Genomic DNA, 24,918 nt, shown 5'->3' with positions numbered 1-24,918 from the left:
TTAGAGTTAGTCGTGGCCATTTCCCACGTTTCAAGGATTTTTTCCGCCAAAGCGAGTGTCAATTTATCCTCGCTAAGTAATTTTTTCCTCAAATCATTATCTTGTACCCCTGCAACGATTCTGTCTAATATAGCTAAATCTTTGTGGTCCCCGAAACCACAAAATTCTGCCTGTAAACGTAGAGATAATGCATAATCCTTCAAAGATTCGTTTGGTTGCTGGTTACGGGTATTGAATCGCAGACGTTGTATCATGTCTGATTCATTTTTGTCCAATTTAACACTTAATTTAGTAATTAGTTCCTCATACTGAACATTGTCAAAATTCCCGGTGGGATAAAGCAGTTTTAATTGCGAGAATATTACTGGGCCACCCATTGTTATGAAATGGGCTTTTTTATCCGCACCGTCTTCAATTTTGTTTATAATAAAAAAAATATTTTAGCCTTGCAGCCCAGTCTGCGAAACTCGTACCGGTACGATACGGTTCGATTGTAGCAAAAACGTTTGCCATGATTTATAAATATGCGTAATATATATATATATATATATATATATATATATATATATATATATATATATATATATATATATATATATATATATATATATATATATATATATATATATATATATATATATATATATATATATATATATATATATATATATATATATATATATATATATATATATATATATATATATATATATATATATATATATATATATATATATATATATATATATATATATATATATATATATATATATATATATATATATATATATATATATATATATATATATATATATATATATATATAGCAATATTATAAAAAAAATCACTAATCGTCCGCAGTAAATATTCCTACCAACTCGCCGAAACTTTGTCAGCGCTCAGGCCTTCCAAAATGCAGAAAATTTTTGTTAATAATTATATCCGTTCGCCAAGTTCTGCGAAAAAAAATCGTTTCTATCCTTCCGCGAAATTTTGTGAAAATCTGTCGTTCAGGTTGCACTGCCGTTCTACTCACAAAATAGAGAAAGAAAATTATATCAATAATAAGAAAACAAAATGGCTTTCCTACAAAATGGCAGCAGTAGCGTGGGTTTTTTCTCAAAAAAGAAAATAAAAGGAATATACACTATATAGAGTGATTGCATTCACAATAAGCACCATAAACTCCTGTTTTAGCTCTATTTGATAGCTTATTTGTAAAATAAAGTACTTTCTTACTTGTGGAGCCTTCGAAGCTAGCCTAGCAGCTGAAAAGGAATCCGACGAACTGTATCCCGTTAATTTCAATGACCGGTGCACGCTACCGGTTGTCCTCGTCGCCAAATTGTTGTATCCCTAGCCGGGGAACTAAACGTTGGGAAAAGGTGAGAGCCTTCGGAGAAAGTGATCACCAAGGTAGTTCAGCAGAATGAATCCTTATAGAGGATTTAAACTATTTAAAAAATGGTATTTCGGGGCGATTATAAAAAACACTTTCAACTATGTCAATACTCAGAACTAAACTGACCAACTCCTCTTCGCCAAGTTGCCAGTTATTTTATTTACTTCACAAATATGTTGTACTCTTAATCTATAATGTGCAAAATAAAGTATTCGATGGCACTGTACATAATAGTAATGAATAGTTCTATTATTTCAGCAATAACATCACCCGGAACAACGTTTTTTTTTTCGATTGGCTGGATCAAAACTAAGATTCAAATCAAACAGAGATCATCGATTCGAAACAATCATATTCTAGATTGAAATCAGCATAAATGAAATTAAACAATCTACTAACCGTTTAGTTATTTTAAACTTTAGCTTCTTTTCTATTTTCACAATGAATGCATGGTATTTCTTGATGAGAAAGACGAAAATAGCTAACCGTTCTTCATAAAAAAAAACACTTAAACAAAAAGATAACAGTAAAAATTGTTCATTTGATTCGGCTAAATATAAAAACAATACAAAAACTGGTTATTATTTCATTGCATTTTTTTTTGTTTTTAGATAAATCAAACGCATGGAAGTGAGAATCTTTCATTTGTCCCAGAAGTTGTATCTTCATCTTTTGACTTTTGAATGTTTAATCAAACGTTTCGTTTTAGTCTATACCCGATATACGGATTTACATTCAAAAGAATCCAGTCGAGTGTTAAACAAAAATCAAACGGCAATGGTGTGCCTTATAATACAGCATAGCCCACAAATAACGCTATGCAGGAAAGTGATAAGAATGTAAGCCAACTTTCGTCGTATACACACATTGCCAATCTCACTGAAAAAGAAAATAGTACAAGCTACAGTAGTGCCCAGAAATTCCGTTGCATATAAAAAATCTAGGTGTTTTTTCCTTACGTTCTTCGAATTTATACTCGTTCAACCTGAACTCGAGACATTGTTTTTTTAATGGTTTCTTATCGCTTTTGTTTCGTCACGGTTCTTACGTTCAATTTCAACTCATTGGCACTTAGGCGCAACCTGGGAGAGCTGATTCACAAGAGAACGATTCTTCGCGAAACTAGTTTCCACGTTGCAGTACCTATTCAAATAAAGAATAATGGCGATGCATATTCTAGAGGATTTATCTTATCATGTTGTTGACTATTATGATAGGGTTATTGAAAGATGTATTATTGTTAAGACTTTTCAGTGAAGATTTGCATTCATGACCAAAATTTTCTCATCATTTTTAGTAAGCAACATGTCCGCTGGCCCGTACAACTATTCGTACATTTTTAAGTACATTATTATTGGTGATATGGGTGTTGGAAAAAGCTGTCTTCTCCATCAGTTTACCGAAAAGAAATGTAAGTAATATTGTTAAAAACACGCACATGAGTATTGAAGGTATTTTTCCCATAAGTTATGGCCAGCTGTCCCCATACGATCGGTGTTGAGTTTGGAACACGGCTCATTGAGGTGGACAAGTTGAAAATCAAACTGCAAATATGGGATACCGCTGGGCAAGAGCGGTTTCGAGCTGTTACTCGATCGTACTATAGAGGAGCCGCTGGAGCTTTGATGGTATATGATATTACTAGAAGGTATATTGAGAATCACCGACCCATTCTTTCTTAGCAGTGTGATGAAGAATTTCTTTTTATCGAACAGGTCGACCTACAATCATTTGTCAAGCTGGTTGACTGATACGCGAAATCTAACGAACCCTAATACTGTGATATTTCTGATTGGTAATAAATCAGATCTTGAGAGCACCCGTGAGGTTACCTACGAAGAGGCGAAAAAGTTTGCCGACGAAAACGGACTTATGTTTGCCGAGGCCAGTGCAATGACGTGAGTATTAATGTAGTAATCTATTTACATTGGCTTAATTACTTTGTTGTAAGTTCTAAATACTATCATACAGATCTTATATACTGTGATTGGTTCCTTTATATTGTTATTGAACAGGTCCTAGTTATGACTACCTTAAAGAGTGCGATGCATAATTTTTTATACCCATTTCTTGTGTAACACATCGATTGACTGCAACAATTTCTGCCACTTCTCATTATAATTAAATTTTTTTTTGTTACTTAACACAAGTTTACACACGGAACGACCGAAATTAGCTCGGCGCCTAATTCGTATTACTGTTTTTGAATTAGTTGATTTTAACAACAAAATTTCCAAAATAACTATAAAATTAGTTAAAATTGAGAATTTACTTTGCTGAAAAAACTCTTAGTTTTAGAGAATGTGTTTAGTTGGTGAATATCCTGGACTCAAACCAGCAATATTTCAATCCAACACGAAATTCTCATTGACAACTAATTTTGTTATTAAAATCAGAAAATTTGTTTCTATTTATCTATTGCCATCATTACTGAAGGACAGCACAAAAAAAACTAAAACTGAAATGGGTATTATTAACAAGTTTATTAGCCAAAAACTCATGAGAAGTGTCAAAGCAAAACAATCCATTAAAAAGCTAAAAAGGACAGTCTTATTGAAACTGCTTGAACATTGTTTTGATGTTTTTCGCATGTGTTCGATATATCTTTATTTAAATTTCTAAACCGATATGTAAAAAATGTCTTAAACTGTTAGTGGAAATCGTATTTATTCAGAATTTGTGCGCACTTGAAGCGATTGTGCGTAATAATGTTTTTACGCGGAACAGTGAAGTGAATTTCGAATGTTTCACTCTAATTGTGATGAAGTTTTTTTGTATCTTCAAACCTTCCGAGCTGCGCCGTCCGGTGTACTATTTGTATTCGGTTTTTATTTTCCGAGTGCTCAAAGTTTTCAGTGAGAATGAAGAAAACAGTGATTTAGAAGAAAAAAAATTCAAAAAGATGTTTACGTTTCGTTTATGTCTTTTTCTCCAACACAACATCGTATTTATACCTGCCAATATAGAAAGGACAACCGCGTCTGAATTTTTTTCGGCAGTAGTGTGCCATCTAGTGGCTAGTAGTCATTAAGGTGTTACCGTTTCGGTGACAGGGCGCCATATAGCTGCAGATTGCAGAAGCCAATTCAACCATTCATATTGGTTGAAAACAACATTATATTTCTTTAATTCAACTAAAAAATTAGTTGACTGGATATGAAGTGTGCCTTAGCTAAGAAATGACAGTACGTTTAATTTGTGAATTCAACTAAAAAAAATAGTCATTTCAACAAATATTTTATTATTATTAAGGGAATGAGAATAAAAAATCTAATTCAGCAAAAGTAAGATTTTTTTAGTTGTCTCAAAAAATAACTAACTAAAATCAGCAAATCAACTAAATTTTTCGCGAAAATGCTGATTTCGGTCGTTCCGTGCACAAATGTTTTTCCCCAAACCTATTGCATTTTGATGTAAAAATGTCTTTGTTTTTCATAAAGGGGTAGATATTCAAAAAAGTAAAGTGGTCTGGTTTTAACCGCTTTGCAAATTTTGTTTCAATTAGTAATATTATTGCACCTACTGATTGAAAATATTCCATCGTATTAATTTAAATGGATAAAATCATGTTTTTTTTTATTATATATGAAATGCAAAACAAAGTCATGGCATTACATTCCTTTTGTGGAATTTGGCCTTTCTGTTCCAACCTACTTCGCAGCCGTTTCTTAGCATACATAATCATTGAATGGCTAGTACTACGGTCCTACTTACACTAAGAATGTTTCCAGGTAGGAACTCAAACATACGACAACTGGCTTGTAAGACCAGCGCCATATGCATTGAACCGGCAACCCGGGCTATTATATATGAACTTTAAATTAATAGCGAGCAGTTTTTTGTTTCTCCTGCTTTGAAATTAGGACGCTATGCTGGCTTCTCTATTATTGAGAAATATATGAAATTTATAACAGAAAGCAATTTTGGTTGTCAATTCTGATATAGGTCTGGTCTCGGTAGAAATTAAAGTACAAAACTGTCTACCAAGTATCAGAAATAGAAACAGTTTAGATATATTTATGTTATGATATGTTGATCGGTTCGGGATGTGTGCAAAATGAACTAAAAATCGTGTTGTACAATCGGTTTTTCTCAAAGATCATCAAATTTTCTCAAGCCTAGGTTTAAATGAAAGGTCTTACGACCCCAATTCAATCAAATACATTCATACAAGCGTGTAATTCTTGAATTGGACAGATTTGGTTAGTTGATGACCAAATACATTGATTTTGGGTATACCGGATTTTCGTACAAAAATCCAATTTTATACCATCACTTAAAGGGGAGAAACAAAATACGTAAAAAATTCTAAATCAACATCAAAACTACTCCAATCGGTAGTCATTGTCACTAGACGGCGAAACAAAGCGATTCCAGTTATTTCTTCAAGAATCGAAGAAAATTATTTTGAAGAATACCACAGTGTTATGTGTGATAGAATGATTGATATATGGATTAAAACAGGTTTTTATACTATATACTACCCAAGTAGCAAACATTGTTCTTGTATTGTATTTCTTAACTATTACTGCAACGATTGTGCTATTGGAAAAGCGCACTTTACTTGTAGGAAGTGCAACAAGTTTCTTGTTTGATATGTGTCACAGCAGTAATATTTGTTAAGAGAGAACTGGATATGAAACTGTTCAAATGAACATATTGTACAGTCAGTTTATAAAACCGATCTGGAACATAATCCTTTCAGGATTTTGATTTGGTTTCAAAAGCAGTAATATGAATGATTTTCACATTTGTTACAAAAACACATGAAATCACTTGTCTAACATAGCCAACAAAAATAACCGTTCTGTAGCAATTGTAAAACATGCCAATTTCAGTTCGCTTTCACATCTCATCCAAGTCAGTCGATAAAACAAAACTGCTTATGTTCGGGACGAAAGAAGCCAAGTACAGTATTGTTTAGTGAACAATAGAACGACCTCGAAAATGAGTGAACCAAACGAACAAAAGTTACCGCCGACACGAAAGAATACAATTGTTGTTGACTTCAGGCAGTACAAAATTCGACCTTCGATACGAGAACTTGAAGGTTTGCTTAAAGAGCAAATGCATCTTGACATTAAACGTGTGCATTTACTGCAATCCAATTAGACAAATCATGTTGTTTACATCCAGTTTTTTAAAGAGTTGGATGCAATTCAATTCGCAAAAGACAATAATAATGTGCACTATGTGGAGCACGAAAACATTAAGTACAACATTCCAGTATATATGGATGATAGTGCTATAGAAGTGCGTGTGTATGATCTTCCCTCAATCGTCATCGACCCTTATATTCGTAAAACTATGTCCCAATACGAAGAGATTCTCTCTCTCGAAAAAGAAAAGGGGAAAAACTTTTTTCCCGGTATTCCAAATGACGACCGTTGGTTACGCATGCGCATGAAAAGGCCTATACCTTCTTATGTAACTTTCGGTCAGGATACAAGAATCCCGTGCAAATCACTTTTTACCTATGACAATCAGATGGCCAAAAATTCAATATTGCCAAAAAGCTGTTCATTACGGTAAGCCGTGTGATAAACTGAACAAGGATACAACCACACCAAAGGACAACGATGCTTCCTTCACACCAACCCCAAGCAACCCCAGTACACCTGTGACAGTCACCAACAACAGTGAAGAATCCTCTTCAACGAAACCATCCAACGTATACCCTATAGAAAAAAGTACACCAGCTGCAGTTAACAGCTTACCATCCAACCAACCAGCAACTGGAAACAATGTACAACAAGGCGCATCTACAGCAACTAGCAATGAAATCAACAATACCACGGCAATGGATGACGAAACAAACCACGAACAAACTGCCCCTCAATCCTCACAGGAGGGAAATCAAAGCTCCTCTCCCCCTAGAAAAAGAAAAAGGGTGACAACGAGATCCAATACAAAAAAATTTTTAGCTTAAAAATCGGCCACGTGAAGCTTGTACGCAAATAGGTCAGAATAAAAAATATCTTCTATAAAAAAAACATGCCAATTTTAACAAGTTCTAATTGCTACTTGGGTATATTACTGAAGCATTGATGAGCTATAGTTAAATAAAATGAGTTATATTTCATTTCAGCTCGGTTTTTATCGTCTATGCTCCACATCGAGAATCCCAAAAACCCAATAGGGCTATCACTTGAATTATGCTTTCAATTCAATGCCTAAAACTCGAGTAATGAGCATTGTTTCTTGTGAATGCTACATAATATAATTCTCATTTCTCGGCTCTGTAACTTTCCTGTACACAATAAAGAATATGATTTTGTAGAAGGGAACTTAATATACGGAATATGCTTTCAGTTCAATGCCTTAAACTAGAGTAATTAGCCTTATTTTATAAGCAACCATGGTACTATAAACCCTTTTAACATATTGGTACCAAATTGTTGGATAGACGGGAAAGTTTTGATCACGATTTTCTTCAAGAAAATTAGTGCAACGAATTTAATTTAAAGCACTGTTTATCGCTTCGTCCAACTTTTGCTCACTTTGGTAATTCCTGATCTTCCGTAAAAGGAACTTGGTGGTTTCGAGTCAATCCACGAATCGATACTATTATTCTATTTTTCGTATGAAGTTAACCGTTGTCCAGCAAGGTCATGCGTCAGTTATTGGAGCAGATAATTCGAAGGAACTGTTTCCGGGTTGTATGGCGGATGAGGTAGCACTTACCACCACAGTATATGAAGGTGAGATTTGATCATGTTTGCCATGTGCGGTCGCGCATTTTCGGAGAGTAAGACGACTTTGTCGTGCCTCTCTCTAGGTCCGGACTTTAGACATCTATTTCAATTAATTTAGTATATTATTTTTTTGAATTGTATGAAGTGCAGTGAAATTTATTTTATTCCTTTCATAAGGAATGTACGGTGCCAAAACGATGTTCACTTACAAACAGGTTGACAATGGTTCACTAGTAATTGATTTACTTATTTTTAAAATCCAAGTGCTAGTCAGCGCAAACAACAAATATTTACATTTTGCAAGGGTTCTCGGAAAAATATGCTCATATTATTAAAATAGATTACAATGACGACCTTGAAATTGTGTCAAAAATTTGTAAAAACAAATAAATTTGGGTTTCGCGCAACAATTTTTTTGGTTGAAATAGTGACAAAAGAAAATCTGATATGATAAAGAAAACTACAGGATCCGCCATGTAACTTTTTTTAAACATGCAATAAGGTGAACACAAAGGTTCATCCGATTTCAAAATTAATTTTTTCATATTAAAGTACAATCCTTCCGGTTAATTGTGGATTATAATTTCATTCAAATGGGTGCCTCGGCTGGCCTTGCAGTACGCCATATTGTCGGTCCAGTTTTTTAGTACATTTTCGATTGTATGCAGCTTAATTTCATCTATGGCTGCACGAATGTTGTCCTTCATGCCCCGTTTACACTTCTGCTGGCTGCCAGCATGCTGGTGTCAGTGTACTGCCCTCTTAGGAAAAAAACGTTCAACGGTGGTCCTTCGTTGGTCTAATACTTTGGATCATTGGACCACAGTTGAACGTTTTTTCCTAAGAGGGCAGTGCACTGACACCAGCATGCTGGCAGCCAGCAGAAGTGTAAACGGGGCATCAAGGCTTGAATTGTCTCTGGCTTGTCCACATAGCACTTATCTTTGACAGCCCCCCTCAAAGATATTAGTCCTACGGCGTCAAATCACAGCTCCGAGGCGGCCGAACGACATCCGAATTTCGACTGATAATTCGATCTTCGAAGACTGTGCGCAGAAGATCGATCGTAGCGTTGGCTGTGTGGCACGGAGCGCCGTCTTGTTGGAAACAAATGGTGTCCAAGTCTTCCTCTTCAAGTAACGGGAAGAATCAATCGCTAATCATGGCTCGGCAACGGTCGCCATTGACCGTGGCGACGGCTCCTGCCTCATTTTCGAAAAAAAATGGCCCAATGATGCCGCCAGACCAAAATTCGCACCAAACCGTCACTCTCTGAAGATGCATCGGCTTCTCCATGATAACGTGCGGGTTTTCCGTCCCCCAGATGCGACAATTTTGCTTATTAACATACCCGCCGAGATCAAAATGTGCCTCATCCGAGAAGATGATTTTTTGGCAAGAATCGGCGTCTTCTTCGAGCTGATCGCAAGCCCAGTTGGCACTGTTTTCACGCGTTTCTCAAGCGTATACACAACCATTTTCGTTCAGCGGAAGGATGACACTAAGTTTCTGTTAATTCAGAAGTGACATTAAGGTTACCAATGTCGAAATAACCGTTAGTTCAAAAAAAAACGAGAACGCTGGTCTTACAAGTCAGTTGTCGTATGTTCGAGCCCCGACCTGGAAGGATTCTTATGTCGTTTTTCATTGAGAACACTCGTGGAGTGTTTTGCTCGATTCGTGCACTTTTCGTGCAGTCGGGCAATCAAAACAGGTGCACTGTGTTTCATTAGCGGCCCTTACACGATCATTAAAAGTGTCATTACTAAAAAGTAATGACACTTTAAATGATCGTGTAAGGTCTACGAGTTCAGTAATGACACGAGTAATGATGGAATTCCGGATTTTCCATCATTACCAACATTATTTCTTCTTCTTATATTTTTGTGGAAGTGCTGAATGTCTTTAGAACTATACGCGAAAAAATGACAAAGCGATTTAAATTGTTAATATTTCATTAACCTTAACGTTTCAATGGCAAATCAAATTTATTTTCAGCTAAACGAAAATAAAAGTATTGCTATTGCTATTGCTGGAGTAGTTACAAACACTCATCATTAATAATGAACGTGTAATGCTAAAAAGTAATGATGTACAGTAATGCAGTAATGACGAGCGTTTGAGCAGAAGTGTCATTACTTAGTAATGACACTTTTAATGATCGTGTAAGGGCCGCTATTGATTTGCACCGCACGAAAAAAATGCACTTTCGGGGCAATTCGCGGGCAACTATTTTGCACCCGTTTTATTTTCCGAGCAGCAAGCGTGCGAACTAATACCAACGAATATAAACATAAACGTCAAAACAACGATTCGTAAATATTTAATTTTTTTTATACTGTGCGCTATGGATCTTGAAAATTCGATCTCTATTCTTTTGGAATCATTCAGTTCCGACGAGACCTCGTCAAGCTCTTTTGCATCTACTTCGTCTGAGGATTTTATTTCGGAGGTTGATGAGTGGTTTGAAGAACACCTCGTCAAAAATAAAAGAAGAAAGGTTGAAGATTTTGTTCATGATGTGGTTCACAACTATTCGGATCTCGCGGTAATATAATGAAACTTCTGACGCTCACATTATAAAATCATTTCGTAGCCGTAGTTTAAGTCCCACTTCCGTCTCACACGAGCCGCTGTGTATGGAATGATAGAGGAGTTCGCGTCTTCGCGATTTTTCAAAACGAAAAAATTTGGAGGACGGCATGTGGTTCCTGCTGAGACGCAAATACTGAGTTTTTTATGGTAATTCATTTTTTTATTGAAAGGTAATTTTTAGGAAGAATAATCAATTATAGGTTTGCGGCCAACAAGGACTCCTATAGAGAAGTGGGGAATTTATTTAACATTGCCCAATCAACCATATACAGGACATTTGGGTACATTATGGAGTTTGTATTTGACATTGCGCCACGTTACATTAAATTCCCGAATACTGATGTTGAAAAATTGCAAGCTGCAGAAAGCTTTAGACAGGTAACAGTTTTGATGAAGTGTTGTTATACAATTATAATAGTTGTCTATACACACGCTATTTCAGATTGCTCAGTTCCCAAATGTTCTGGGATGCGTTGATGGATGTTACATTCCCATCAGAAAGCCAGCTCGTAAAATGGCTCATACCTATGTAAATAGACATGACCAACTTTCGATAACATTGCAAGGTATATGCGATGCTAAAAAAAAATTTATTGATGTGGATGTTGGCTGTTCCAGTCGAATGCACGATGCTCGAATTTTCGAAAACTCTTTTATAAGCGAAAAACTACCACAAATTTGTGGTCAGCAGTTCCACATCCTAGGTGACGCTGCATATCCCCTGCGCGAGTATCTATTAGTTCCATTCAAAGATTATGGAAATCTTAGTGCTGTTCAAAAAAATTATAATTTGAAATTTACCCAAACACGTGTCACTGTAGAAAATTCTTTCGGTTTACTTAAGACACGATTCAGACAATTAATGCGGCTTGATTTTCATTCTGTAGAAAGAATGGCTCTGTTTGTACTTGCTTGTTGTGTTTTGCACAATATGTGCACAGATGAAAATATTGTTCCTGATGCTGAGAATCTGTTACAAGAGAACATACGTAACGATAGTCAGCCAGTTATAATGGAAAGATCTCGTCGAATGGACATTCGTTCAGCGGCTCTTCGAAGACTGGGAGAGATTAAACGGATCGAAATTGCCAACACGTTTTGATATGTAATCTATTGCATCTGTTTATTAAAACATTTATTTAAAAAAGCATATTTAATCCATCTCGTTGTGTAATACCAATAACATCTCATAAACTTATATAATTCTTATAAATTTCTCTTCAAAGAAATCGTTCTTCAATCCGAACAACAGAAATCATCTTCGATTGCATCAAATAGAAATAATTATCAGTATTTTTCATAGCTAATTTGTATTGACAATATTTATTATAGCAGTAGTCATAATTTTTAGTTTGTCTTAAAATTTGGTCAATTTAAAGAGCAGAACTGGTGCTTTTCAGCTGGTTCAATTTTTCCAAAATTATTTCTTTAAGCGCTATATTTTTCTGCAACAAAACAAGTTTTGCTTGGTGCATTTCCATTTTCTCCTTGTGCCTCCTTTCTCTTGATTCCAGTTGCTCGCGGTGCATTTTTTCTTTTGCTTTAATTAACTCGCTGACGAATGAGGACTTCGAGCCATGTCCGCTTCTGTATCCTTTGGAAGAAGTTGATTTCTGTTCTTGTGGGGACGTTTCTGGAGTCGGTTGCTTTCTTGCGATTCGATCCTGGCTCAGATGCACGTCTGGAACGATAGAATCGTCTGCTCGGATAATCGCTGCCATTTCGGACTCATAAGGGTCGATGGATCGTTGAGTTCCGCTGGTTCGATTATTCGATATGATGCTTTTTGTTCGTTTGAGTACCGTTTTATAACGGTTCTCAGCCTGTGAACCGTTGTAACTGGAATTGAACGTTCTATTCACTTCAACCGCCAGAGCATTCCACATCTCCTTCTTTTTTCTATATTTTTTCATCGGTCCTACGTTTGATATAGCATTGCTGTATGCTTCCAGCAAGTATTTTGTAGCTTCATCGTGTAAGTTGGGTGTGTTGTATGGTATGTTTATTATACTAGGTTGTATTGTATACAAAGGTAAAGAACAAGACAATGTAATAGATAGGTCAATCAATACAAGTTACGACAATACGTTACATCTTCCTGGTTTAGTAATATTCGAATTCATTTACTCTCAAAGGTTTCACTGTACGTCCCGAACGAGTTACTGTTGGCGTCACTGTTTCATCTTCCCTGGAACTACCGTTGAACTGGAGCGATGAACCTGGATCCTTATTGATACTGATTTCGGCTGCTACTATACTTCGATTTGCGTCGTGGTCCTTACCCGATGGTTGTACAATTCCTTGTAAAGTATCCTCAAACTGATCATTCTCACGTAATTTGCGCAAGTGATGAACATTCCTCCTTAAGGTTCTCTCTCCGTCAGTTACTAAGTACGAACGATTTGCATCAAGTTGCTTCACTATAGTTCCAGGTGTCCATCTTCGCGACGATTGATCCTGTATAAGAACATTTTCGTGTTCAGCAAACTGTTGTGGTTGTATGCTTCCTCTGTCCGCGAAATCTTTCTGAATCACTCGTTCACGCTCTAAGAGTTGTTGCACGTTTACCGCAACCCTGGGTCTCAGTGCTTCCAATGTCATCGGCATATTCGATCGTACCAGACGACCCATAAGTCTTTCGTTAGGTGATGGTATCGAGTTGCTGCGCGGTGTATTCCGTATGTGGAGTAACGCTAGACTAATATCCGATTGATCATCATTGCACTTCTTAAGCATTGATTTAGCGATCTGTACATATCGTTCAGCTAATCCGTTAGCTCTCGGAAAATGAGGACTAGAAGTTTGATGATCAAACCCCCATTTACGACTAAATTCACGAAAATCCATAGAAACATACTGCGGACCGTTGTCTGTCTCTAATACTTGGGGAATACCGTGTACCGAGAACCATTCTTTCAGTTGCTTAATGATGGTTTTAGATGTCGTTTCTTGCATTTGTTTGATGTCAAAAAATCCCGAATAACTATCAACAAGTAATAAATATTCATTGCCTTTAAAATGAAATAGATCTGATGCCACTCTTTCAAACGGAAGACCAGGAATATCCTTAAGAAGAATAGTACTTTTTACATTATTCCGCTGATGACGTTGACAAATCAAACACGCCTCCACCATTTCCTGAATGTCATTACCCATGCCTATCCAGAACAGAACCTGTCTCGCTCTTCGAATGCAGCTCTGTATTCCTGCATGACCACTATGCACCTTTGTAAGCATATTCTTCCGCATCAGTTGTGGAACGAGTATTTGATTCGATTTGAATATCAATCCATCGTAGACAGCCAACTCATCTCGAAAACTCCAGTATTTTCGTAATTCCGGCAGTAGTTCAATCTTTGTTTCTGGCCAACCTCGCATAATTACTGATTTCAACGTCTGCATCTCTGAATCCATTTCGGTATGCTGCTTCAGCTCTTCGCTTGCGGCTTTGGTTACCTGTAATACCATATGAACTTCTAATTGATCATCTTCGTTTTTTGTTGTAGTATTATCGACATCACGACTTAAAATGTCAGGAATAGGAATATTTGTTCCCTTCACATACACGACTTTGGGATTATATTGGGCTACTTCCAATCTAATTCTACGTAGACGGGGAGGAGCTCGATCAAGCGGTTTTCGAAATATTGATTCAAGTGGCTTATGATCGGTTTCAATAGTAAGATTTTTACCGTATATGTATTGATGGAATTTCGAACAAGCGAACCGAATTGCTGTAGCCTCCTTCTCAATTTGGGGGTAATTTAGCTCTGATGATGTCAAAGCCTTAGATGCGTATGCTACTGGGCGATTTTGTTGTAATAAAACAGCTCCTAAGGCATGAGAACTCGCATCTACTGAGAGTGTTACAGGCAAATTCACATCATAGTACCTAAGTATGGGAGGTGATTGCATGAGAGTTTTTATTTTCTGAAACGAATCTTCTTGCTCACTACCCCATTGCCAATCAACATCCTTAACCAAAAGGCTTCTCAACGGAACTGTTACGTCAGACAAATTGGGTACAAACTTTCCCATGTATGTTATCATTCCCAGTGCCCTTTGTAGTTCAGATTTGTTTGAGGGTGTTTTAAGTTTTACGATGGCTTCCAGTTTTTCAGGATCAGCTTTCAAACCTCCGCTTGTTAAGATATGACCAAGAAATTTTACACTGCTTTGATTGAACAAGCATTTGTCTTTGTTCAGTTTCAATCCTGCGGCATGGAGCCTGTTTACAACTTGTTGTGTAATGTTTGCCAGTTTTACAGTACTTTCTGCGTGAATTAGAATATCATCCATCGAGAACTCCACTCCTTCAATTCCCTCAAGTGTGTCGTGCATCACTTTTTGAAGCACCTCTGGAGCCGATGCCAGTCCAAAGGGAAGCCGTTTACAGACATATCTACCCCAAGGTGTACCAAAAGCCAAAAATTTAGATGTTCTTTCTGTAACCCTGATTTGCCAGAAACCCTTTTTACAGTCCAGAATTGTAAAATACTTTGAATTTTTTAGTCGGGCTGCTATCTCCTCCATAGTAGAGAGAGGGTGGTGCCGTCTTAATAAATTATCATTTACCTGTGACGGGTCGATGCAGATACGTATCTTATCTTTTCGTTTCACTAATACCATTGCGTTCACCACCGGGGTAGGTGCATGAACTTTTTCAATCACTCCGAGACGTTCCATCGATTTTAATTCCTTTTTCACGGCTTCTCTGATTCTTCTCTGTGAGGTACGTGACGGGCCGGTCTCGCTTCCCATTGAGGGTTTGAAATCAGATCAATGTCATACACATAGTTCTTCAGACAGCCTAATCCTTCATACACTGAATCATCAAACTCTTGCACAGTATTCACTCGAGTTATCAACTGTTGAGCAATACATGTTTCTTTGCCAAGCACTGGCACCACAGGCTCTGCAACTACTTTAAACGTGATATTATCATTCCTGTTTTTAATTTGACATACTGGGTTAATTTCACCGAGTACTTTCAATCGGTGATTTGAAAACGATACGAGATATTTCGTTTTAGATGCACTTAATTTGATTCCTAGTTGTTTAACTAAATATAGAGGAACAACATTGCAGTGGGCGCCTGAGTCAAGCTTTACCGAAAATTTTTTATTGTTTATTTTCACCACTTCAAACCAATCCTTTTCCTTCCCCGAATTTTCCACCAATCCAATAAACAACTCATCCGAATCTTCGTCGGTTTCTTGCTCATTATCCTGTGATGCTTGTACAGCATGTACAACACCTTTCGATTTGCACATAGCAGCAAAGTGATTAGACAGTCCACATTTGCGACACGCTCTACCGAATGCCGGACAAGAACGTTTTTCGTGTTTTCTTCCACACTTTCTACATTGGAATACCTCTTCCTTATCTTCTGCACGTACACCAGTCATTTTTTTCTTTACAGTTTTAACCGCATCCACATTAGCTTCTCCAGACAATGCCTTCGTTTGAATTGTCGTCAATTCGAAATTACGACACAATTCGATTGTTTTTTGTAACGTTAAATCGTCGTTTAATAGCTGTGGCACTAACGCTGTATACCGTATTCCGATTATTATTCGGTCTTTGACGAGCGAATCATGTAGTACACTAAATGAGCACTTTTTTGCTTGCTCTTTCACACGGGTGACGAAACTGTCAAATTGCTCATCTTCACGTTGAATGATTTGATTAAAATTATACCGTTCAAACGTAATGCATGATTTTGGTGTAAAGTATTCGTCGAATTTTGCCCTAATTACATCAATATTGTTTTCATCATCTGGGCGTAGACCGAAGGTATCATGATTCCGAACACAATCTTCTCCGATGGCGCTCATGAACGTTGCCGCCTGCACTTCATCGGACTTTTCTGTCAGTTGCGTTGCTGTCGAAAACCATGTATATTGTCGAACCCAGCTTTTCCATTGAGCTGCCATATTTTCTCCTAATACTATTGGTTTCGGCGGCTTCAATCCCGTAGACGACGCCATGTTGTCGGATCACGATAGATCTCGTTTTTATTTCACTAAATTAACGCTTTGTCATACGATGTCACTCGCTACTTCAGTTTGCACTGAACAATGAGTTTCTAATAAGTGCTTCTAGCTATCTCAAGCCGGTATTTCCTCACGAAAACTATGTTAAAATTGGATGAATTTCGCGAGCGTACTTATTTCTGACACCATGTAAGTTGGGTGTGTTGTATGGTATGTTTATTATACTAGGTTGTATTGTATACAAAGGTAAAGAACAAGACAATGTAATAGATAGGTCAATCAATACAAGTTACGACAATACGTTACACATCGTACCACGAACAGTTTGTTGTTCCTGTGAGAACTTGAGGGGAGGTCTCAGTATTTGGTATACCAGAATTTTCCATAACTTCATCATCATTAGGATCAGTATGAGATGAAATTCCGAAATGCGAAGCAACGAGCTTCCGTTTTATACTCGAAATTTCATCGCTAAATGATCAAATCAACATTCTATCATCAATAAAGTCTATATATAATGTGCTTAACTTTACCTCGTTTTATGTTGTATGAAAACGTTTTCGTTTTCAACCAACAACTCATTGGGCGACTTGTAGATAAGCTCGTATTCTTGAAGATTAATTTCGGCCATTTCAATTTTGATAGCGAATGAAAACAACTAAAAGGGATAAAATGTCAAACTTGTAAAATATCAAAGCAGGCCGTATCGTAGCTAGAGTACACACACATTCAAACGAAATCTCGAGTGCTCAAAACCGTTTTATTGATCAAGTTTCAGTGCAAAACACTGGCTCCGAACGAGTGTTCTCAATGAAAAACGACATTAGTGTCAGTAGGATCCATAGTACTAGCCATGCAATGATTCTGTACGCTAAGAATCGGCTGCGAAGTCTGTTGAAACAGAAAGGCCAAATTCCACAAAAGGAATGTAATGCCAAGACTTTGCTTTCAAAAAAAAAAGTTGGATGGCGGACCTGTACAAAACATGATAATCAGTTTTGCTTAGTGGGTTAGTTTGTTCCAAACGACATTTTGATAAAAACAACAAATATTGTAGCTGTGCGTTCTTGTCAATTTCTTGACAAACAATTTCACAGTAAATTTAATTTGAAAATTTTAAATTTAAATGAACTTTAGATAAAGTTAAGAATTGTTGCGTTTTGAATTCTCAAACTTTTTAATTGAAATAAATTACCATAAATTTAGCTACTCCAACTAACGCTTTTGTTTGTTCGAAATCATACATATTTGTTTGTTTTTAAGAATAATATAATTTTTTTCAAACTAATTTACAAGGTAATATTTTATACTACTTTCATTTAGATTTATATTCGTTTAAAAATTCCTAAAAAAAAACAATTATTTTTAGTTTTGATTTTTTCAAACATTTAGCCGTTTTGTCATTACCATTGCTAGACATCGAATTATTCACATACCACAATCAAGCCCTGGTTTAATTTTTGTAGCATCCAACGATTCGATGCACCATCAGTCCGGTCAAGATAGAGATCCTACATTAAATATACTTTGTAAAGAAAATGTGTTATGTAATGTTATGCATTTTTCTAAGATATTGTTAATGATCAATACATACACTTGAAATGTTGAAAACCCCATAGGAAATGAAAGAAGCCGATGAAATTTTACTTATAAAACGCGTACAAACTTTATTCGCGGAAGAAAAAAATGCTTTGGTTTATTAGCGCGAGAAAAAAATTTTCTGGTTTATAAGAAATAAAACTAATACGGTTGATTCAAACAGTAAACTTAGTTGTGTCATTACACAAATAAGATCACAGATAAATTGAACCAATTTTTTTCTTGATATGAAGATATACCAGGATTGAATCAACAAGGACATTGCCGATAACATTTACCTATCTTCGGTTGACATGTAATAAATAGTTTATTTCAACAATAAACTCAACCGGAACAAATATATTTTGGCAAGACCAAAATTTTAATTCAAATCAAACAAAGATAATTGTTTTTGTTGAAGAGAGTAATTGATTTGTAACAATCATATTCTAGCTTGAAATGAAAATAAATAAAATTCAAAAATCTGTTTTGTTATTAGAAACACGCTCAATTTCTCTGTATGTGCAATTTTCAAACGGAAGAATAATTCATAATTATTTGATTCAAAGGAAATCTATCATTCCAAATTTTACACAACCAGCAAACAATTTTCTCGGTATTTTTTGCACTTAGGATTCAAACGTAGTGAGACACAATTAGTTTCGATTATTTCGTATCAATTATTAGCCATGTTACATTCTACTTGATGAGAGATATTAGAAATAGTTATACCGTGAAAATGAAAGCATAAACTATCGAAAAAATTGAACGGTAAGCCAGATTTAGATTGAAAAAGATTGCAAAGGCAACATCTCACTTTTGCCACCCGCCGGGCCTTCGTAGCCTGGGGGTGTTTCCCGCGGACCCTCACGGACCGAAGAATGCGGCCAACATAGAAAATTACCATCGCCATCTGGAATCATCTCATCCTAAATTCAATTCACCGGCCACTACCGATCGCCAGATACTATATTACATAATGATACTACTCTAGTTTTAAGTTAGACGATAATTAAGATTAGTAAATACCCTTGGCATCTTAGAGCTTAAGCAGTGTGCCTTAATATTATATTATATTATTGAATAAAAAAAAAATCTCACTTTTGGAAGGTTGGATTTTTTTTTCATATAAGATCAAGATGGTAATATATGAGGCGATCTGAAATTATTGATGGAAACCTATCAAACGAAAAATTATTAATTTTATATGGGGAGACATCATTGCGCACCGCACAAACTATAAATAAACGGTGCCATTCAATCGAGTAACATCTGAGTACGGTTTCAATCTTTCAAAATGCACATGAAAAGACAATGTTTTACTTAGTGTTAGAACATATGTAAATAAACAGACATTCATTGTTATGTCACATGATATATTTAACATTTGATTCTACCAGAAACGGCAAACGATACTACAACTCAAAATATTGGACATGGTGTTTGCCGTTTGGGCCAAGTATATTCCAAAAAAAAACCTTATCATTGCATAGATATACGTGGTTCTGAATTACCAGTGTTCAATTGGTCGTCTGGTATGGGATGTACGTAACATGTAAGTCAAAGCGTAACGATTCAGAATTTTGTATGTTATTCAGCAGTTTTGTTGTTACGGCATTAACTTCTCATGCAATCCTATATAACTAAAGTGTTTTACATGATTAAGGGTCTTAAACGGAAACCAAACAAAAACAAACAAACAAAAAATAACACGAAGGAAAATCATGACATATGTTTAACAATGATATATTTGTTCTATTACTTTCTCATGACTTGTAGCGGCCAAAACGTAGAGGAAGTGTTTTTGGAAACAGCCCGCAAAATTTACCAAAGCATTCAGGATGGTCGTCTCGATCTAAACTCGTCTGAAACAGGAGTTCAACACAAACCATCGCAACCTACTCGAACAACGCTCAGCAATGACGTGCAGAACAATAAGGACAATTGTTCGTGTTAATCTCAGCATCTCGTGGCCATTTTAGTGCGAAAGGAACCAATAGAAACTGTAATATTTCGGAAAACAGAACCCCGAATTCCACTATCACAGGAATACTAATCGGTCGGAATCTATGTCGTTTTGCCAAAGTGAGTTCGAAACTGGCACAAGAATAAGAATCACCACGGTAGACAAAACTGTACTCGTAGCGATTGCTTATTTTTGTGAACAATTTATTTGTTATTAAATATTTTATGTTTTGTGTTGTCCAAGAGTTGAAATACTCTGGAGCATGACCAGATTTTATTATTTACTAAAATATTTATTAGGTTCTGTTTCATGATATACAAGGTCTAATTCTGTATAAAACATAGTAATACACATGTAGTATATATTAATGGCCCCATCAAATGTATGCAGGTTTAAAACAAAAGCAAGAGCAAAATTCAAAACGCTCACAAAATTCAGTTGCTACTTTCCACTATACTAAGTGATTTTTGATTCCATTTTGAGTCACCATAAACGAGTATCCCACGTACATCCTTTCCTGTTCTTTAGTACAAAGCATGTGCTAATCCGAATCTGAGTCTTTACCTGGAGCCAGTTGATACTTTATAAACCAATAGCGGCAGTGAAATATGAAAAAGAGCAATGCTGCCAGTAAAATGTCCAATATTCCATTGAAAATCCGTGTATATTGAATTATAATGAGCACCAGCAACAGTCATTGTCTAAAACTTTATAAAATAATTAGCATTGGAGATATTTGGAAAATCAATTAGTTTAAAAAGTCCTTAATGAACAAGTTAAATACCAGCACTTAAGTATTAAATCGAATTGAAGAAAAAATATATACTTAGTCAAGTGGACATAAAATGAACAAATAAATAGAAAAATTAACATTGTTCGAAATAAAATCTTTAAATCGATATAACTCGGCTATGTGTATACACAATTTTCAATATTTTCAAACATATCACAGTTCGTTTCTTATATTACAGCAATGATGTTACTCACATACCAAGAACTGACCAATTGTGATTGTTGAACACCACGGAAGTCAGATGCCAATTTTATAGGAATTAATTCATTTCAAAACATTCGACTATCTACTTCTAGACATGGTCTCTATAGCTATTCGACGACTCGAAGTTCCACATTGTGTTATATTGCTTTTAGTTATATAATACAATTTTATTTTCTTCTCAAGCTTTTTTTTTTGTACATTATGAAATTCATTCTATTGACATATTTCCTGGATTGGTAACATTCAGTTGAGAAACGTCCGAGTTACCATCGGTTGTGTTCATGTGGTATGAAGTATTCATCAATTCTGCTTCGTCTTCGTCTTCATACATCTTTTTCATGCGTTGTTTATAGCTGAAACAGTTTGAATTGTCATAATATGAAATTTGATACCGGTAGCAGGCTTACATTTGGCTATCTGGATTGTTTTCCTGATTGCGACACTTTTCCAATTTCTTTTCCAACGCTCGAACTTTCTCTTTTTGTGGCAGTTCTATTGTACGTACCATTGATCGGACTCGTTTGACTGCTTCAATAAGCACTGGAAGTTTCTCTTTGGCCGCCCCAAACAGCGATTCTGTAACGTAGCTGTCCAAATTTTCCTGTTCCTTGCTTGCTGCGTGTAATACTGCGGCTAGGGCAATCTGAGACAAACAAATGTCATTTTCAATAGGTAATTCACGTGCACGTGATATAAAATTTTACCTGTGACGGCGCATACAGTAAAATTGCGTCTGTGAGAAATGTTTTATCTATAAAATCATCTATTCCAGATCGCAACCGATCTGGGTTGTTCATATTACACCGGGTCTTTATGTCAATCAAGAACCCCTCTATTGGTCGGAAAGGATTATGTATAGTAAGATAATAGTTTAGTTCCTGCATCAGTAGAAGCTCATTTGAGAGTATGATGTCCATGGCCTTTCCCCGGTCACCCTTAATATTGGCAACGAATTGCCCGATGGAAACATTGAACTCTTCAACCTTGCAAGAGAGGTATACACAAGTTGCTCTGGTGGTGAAAAGAAAAATATAACTGAACCAATGTTTGCAGTCAATTGAAGCCTACTCACAGGATTTCTTTGGGATGATAGTCCATTGATGAATTGTTCAAATAGAACCTTTTGAAATAATGAAACGCTGTACCCACCACATACTTTGGCATAGGAGGTTCAAACCGTTTACAGAATTCTTTTAATTGCAACTCATACTGCTTTAGAAGTAACCGCTCTTCAGCCGCTGAAAGAAAAAATGCTGCCTTCTGCTCTTCCTGCAATATAACAAACGGCTAATATAAATGATGCTTTTATAAAACCTGTAAACTTACGGTCATGCCAGACCCATGTAGCGCAATGAAGTTGCTATTCTGTTTCAACCTTCGCTCTGTTAACTCCTGTTCATTTTTAAATGTCCAATACTTTCTTTGGGAGCTTTGTGGATACATTTTCTATATGAAAATGTTTGATAAAAATGCCCGAAAGCCAACAATATTTGGAATAATAAACTTAAAAACTGAAGTGAGCGAGATGGACCGTAAGCGGTCTCAGCTGTCAAAAAGACATAGCAAATAAAAAAACTGAAGTATAATAAATCACCCATCTGACACCAGTATGTGAGCACCAGCCATTTGAAAGTATACCGGCCCCCTGTCACGACGCCATCTTGAAGAGATCAAAATCGAAACTTCAAAATCAGCTGATTGCAACGTAAATAAACAAACAGTAATACATTTGTTATACGCGTTTACCTTGTTTAGTGCACGAAAATTAGTGAATTTTTTGTCGACTCTCTCCCAATAACTTGTCGGTTTACCTAAAATACAGCAGACAGTGTTTTGGGACATCAAGTGGAGATAATTTTTACAATTTGAGAGTCGCGATGAGTATCAAAACATCGCAGTGTTTGGGGCTCGAAACGCGAGGGGCTCAACGTAATCGGTATACTTTCAAATGGCTGGTGCTCACATGCCAGTGTCAGATGGGTGAAGTATACCGATTACGTTGAGCCCCTCGCGTTTCGAGCCCCAAACACTGCGATGTTTTGATACTCATCGCGACTCTCAAATTGTGAAAATTATCTCCCCTTGATGTCCCAAAACACTGTCTGCTGTATTTTAGGTAAACCGACAAGTTATTGTGAGAGAGTCGACCCAAAATTCACTAATTTTCGTGCACTAAACAAGGTAAACGCGTAAAACAAATGTGTTACTGTTTGTTTGTTTAAGTTGCAATCAGCTGATTTTGAAGTTCCGATTTTGATCTCATCAAGATGGCGTCGTGACAGGAGGCCGGTGATAATAAATCGGCCCCCTGTCACGACGCCATCTTGATGAGATCAAAATCGGAACTTCAAAATCAGCTGATTGCGACGCAAATAAACAAACAGTAATACATTTGTTTTACGCGTATACTTTCAAATGGCTGGTGCTCACATACCGGTGTCAGATGGGTGTAATAAATTCACTCACGACGTAAAATACACTGGTGGCGTAAGACAGTTTTGGTTGTGTTGGTAAGACAGTTTTGGTTGTGTTGGTAATTTTCTCACGAAATTAAGTATGGCGCGCCGGGATTCAAGCATGTAAACATAAACAAACGACCATTTCAGATCGGGATTTCATTTCTAAGTTACTCCAGTTGTCGTGCAGCCTGACGAATCTTGGCACTAATTGAAAATCGGGACATTTTTTTTTTCGAGGGCTTGCAAGGTAAGGTCGAAATATAGAAAATTTTACACACATCCGATTCTGTTCATTTCGTTGGAGGAAGGATTTGGTGGATCGCACTGTGATATCTATTACAGTTATCATGGATAATGGAGTGATTGTGCTGTGGGTGGCATTTCAAATGCAGGTGATGAAAACGATTGAAACATCCCGGAACAAAACACCGCATTTCACTGTCAATATTTTCACAAACAGAACCAACTCTAAATATTTTCATAAAAGCAACTCCCGGAACGTCATTTGTTTATGTTTTTTCTTCTTCACGTCTCTCTGTTATTCCAAAATAAAATGACAACCGCACTAACACATAGAAAAACGTGATCAACAGGGTATTCTACATCGTGAAATTCACTGTTGTGAGGTTGTGTCACGACGTAAAATACACTGGTGGCGTTATAAGACAGTTTTGGTTGTGTTGGTAATTTTCTCCCGAAATTAAGTATGGCGCGCCGGGATTCAAGCATGTAAACATAAACAAACGACCATTTCAGATCGGGATTTCACTTCTAAGTTACTCCAGTTGTCGTGCAGCCTGACGAATCTTTGGCACTAATTGAAAATCGGGACATTTTTTTTTCGAGGGCTTGCAAGGTAAGGTTGAAATATAGAAAATTTTACACACATCCGATTCTGTTCATTTCGTTGGAGGAAGGATTTGGTGGATCGCACTGTGATATCTATTACAGTTATCATGGATAATGGAGTGATTGTGCTGTGGGTGGCATTTCAAATGCAGGTGATGAAAACGATTGAAACATCCCGGAACAAAACACCGCATTTCACTGTCAATATTTTCACAAACAGAACCAACTCTAAATATTTTCATAAAAGCAACTCCCGGAACGTCATTTGTTTATGTTTTTTCTTCTTCACGTCTCTCTGTTATTCCAAAATAAAATGACAACCGCACTAACACATAGAAAAACGTGATCACCAGGGTATTCTACATCGTGAGGTTGTGTTTA

The 24,918-nt window shown here is 36.4% G+C and overlaps 3 protein-coding genes across 4 annotated transcripts in view; 2 read left to right on the top strand and 1 right to left on the bottom strand.

Moving 5' to 3' along the window:
• The window catches only part of LOC131430962 (ras-related protein Rab-14), a 31,828-nt gene extending 10,684 nt beyond the window's left edge, over positions 1-21,144 (top strand). The window contains exons 1-5 of one of the 2 annotated variants that reach the window (XM_058596288.1): positions 2,615-2,633; positions 2,700-2,813; positions 2,870-3,050; positions 3,118-3,300; positions 20,046-21,144. In XM_058596288.1, the coding sequence (XP_058452271.1) occupies positions 2,708-2,813; positions 2,870-3,050; positions 3,118-3,300; positions 20,046-20,223 (648 nt within the window). In that variant the 5' untranslated portion in view covers positions 2,615-2,633; positions 2,700-2,707 and the 3' untranslated portion in view covers positions 20,224-21,144. Of the gene's footprint in view, positions 1-2,614; positions 2,634-2,699; positions 2,814-2,869; positions 3,051-3,117; positions 3,301-20,045 lie in introns of those variants that run through there. The other variant, XM_058596289.1, reaches the window with a different exon arrangement.
• Positions 8,813-20,038, top strand: LOC131430960 (putative nuclease HARBI1). Its single transcript, XM_058596286.1, has 4 exons — positions 8,813-10,645; positions 10,700-10,839; positions 10,893-11,070; positions 11,135-20,038. The coding sequence occupies exons 1-4, from the start codon at positions 10,445-10,447 to the stop codon at positions 11,792-11,794; spliced, it is 1,179 nt and encodes a 392-aa protein (XP_058452269.1). The 5' UTR covers positions 8,813-10,444; the 3' UTR covers positions 11,795-20,038.
• A 231-nt stretch (positions 21,145-21,375) lies between the features above and the next one.
• On the bottom strand, positions 21,376-22,792 carry LOC131430961 (cyclin-H). Its single transcript, XM_058596287.1, has 5 exons — positions 22,556-22,792; positions 22,302-22,498; positions 21,934-22,240; positions 21,637-21,872; positions 21,376-21,582 (listed from the first exon to the last, which is right to left on the bottom strand). Exons 1-5 carry the CDS (start codon positions 22,670-22,672, stop codon positions 21,438-21,440), a joined length of 1,002 nt encoding a protein of 333 aa, XP_058452270.1. The 5' UTR covers positions 22,673-22,792; the 3' UTR covers positions 21,376-21,437.
• Positions 22,793-24,918: the final 2,126 nt, after the last annotated feature.

This window comes from Malaya genurostris, chromosome 2, assembly GCF_030247185.1.
Source record: "Malaya genurostris strain Urasoe2022 chromosome 2, Malgen_1.1, whole genome shotgun sequence".
In the NCBI taxonomy this organism is placed as follows: Eukaryota; Metazoa; Arthropoda; class Insecta; order Diptera; family Culicidae; genus Malaya; species Malaya genurostris.
This window is presented reverse-complemented; position numbering and strand designations above follow the sequence as displayed.

Bases quoted from the DNA above. Each gene is read 5' to 3' on its own strand.
- LOC131430960 (XM_058596286.1), top strand. From the start codon at position 10,445: ATGGATCTTGAAAATTCGATCTCTATTCTTTTGGAATCATTCAGTTCC. The intron at 10,646-10,699 runs GTAATATAATGA...TCGTAGCCGTAG, and splicing joins ACAACTATTCGGATCTCGCG to TTTAAGTCCCACTTCCGTCT. The intron at 11,071-11,134 runs GTAACAGTTTTG...ACGCTATTTCAG, and splicing joins CTGCAGAAAGCTTTAGACAG to ATTGCTCAGTTCCCAAATGT.
- LOC131430961 (XM_058596287.1), bottom strand. From the start codon at position 22,672: ATGTATCCACAAAGCTCCCAAAGAAAGTATTGGACATTTAAAAATGAA. The intron at 22,241-22,301 runs GTGAGTAGGCTT...TTTCACCACCAG, and splicing joins TATCATCCCAAAGAAATCCT to AGCAACTTGTGTATACCTCT. The intron at 21,583-21,636 runs GTAAGCCTGCTA...AAACTGTTTCAG, and splicing joins AACAATCCAGATAGCCAAAT to CTATAAACAACGCATGAAAA.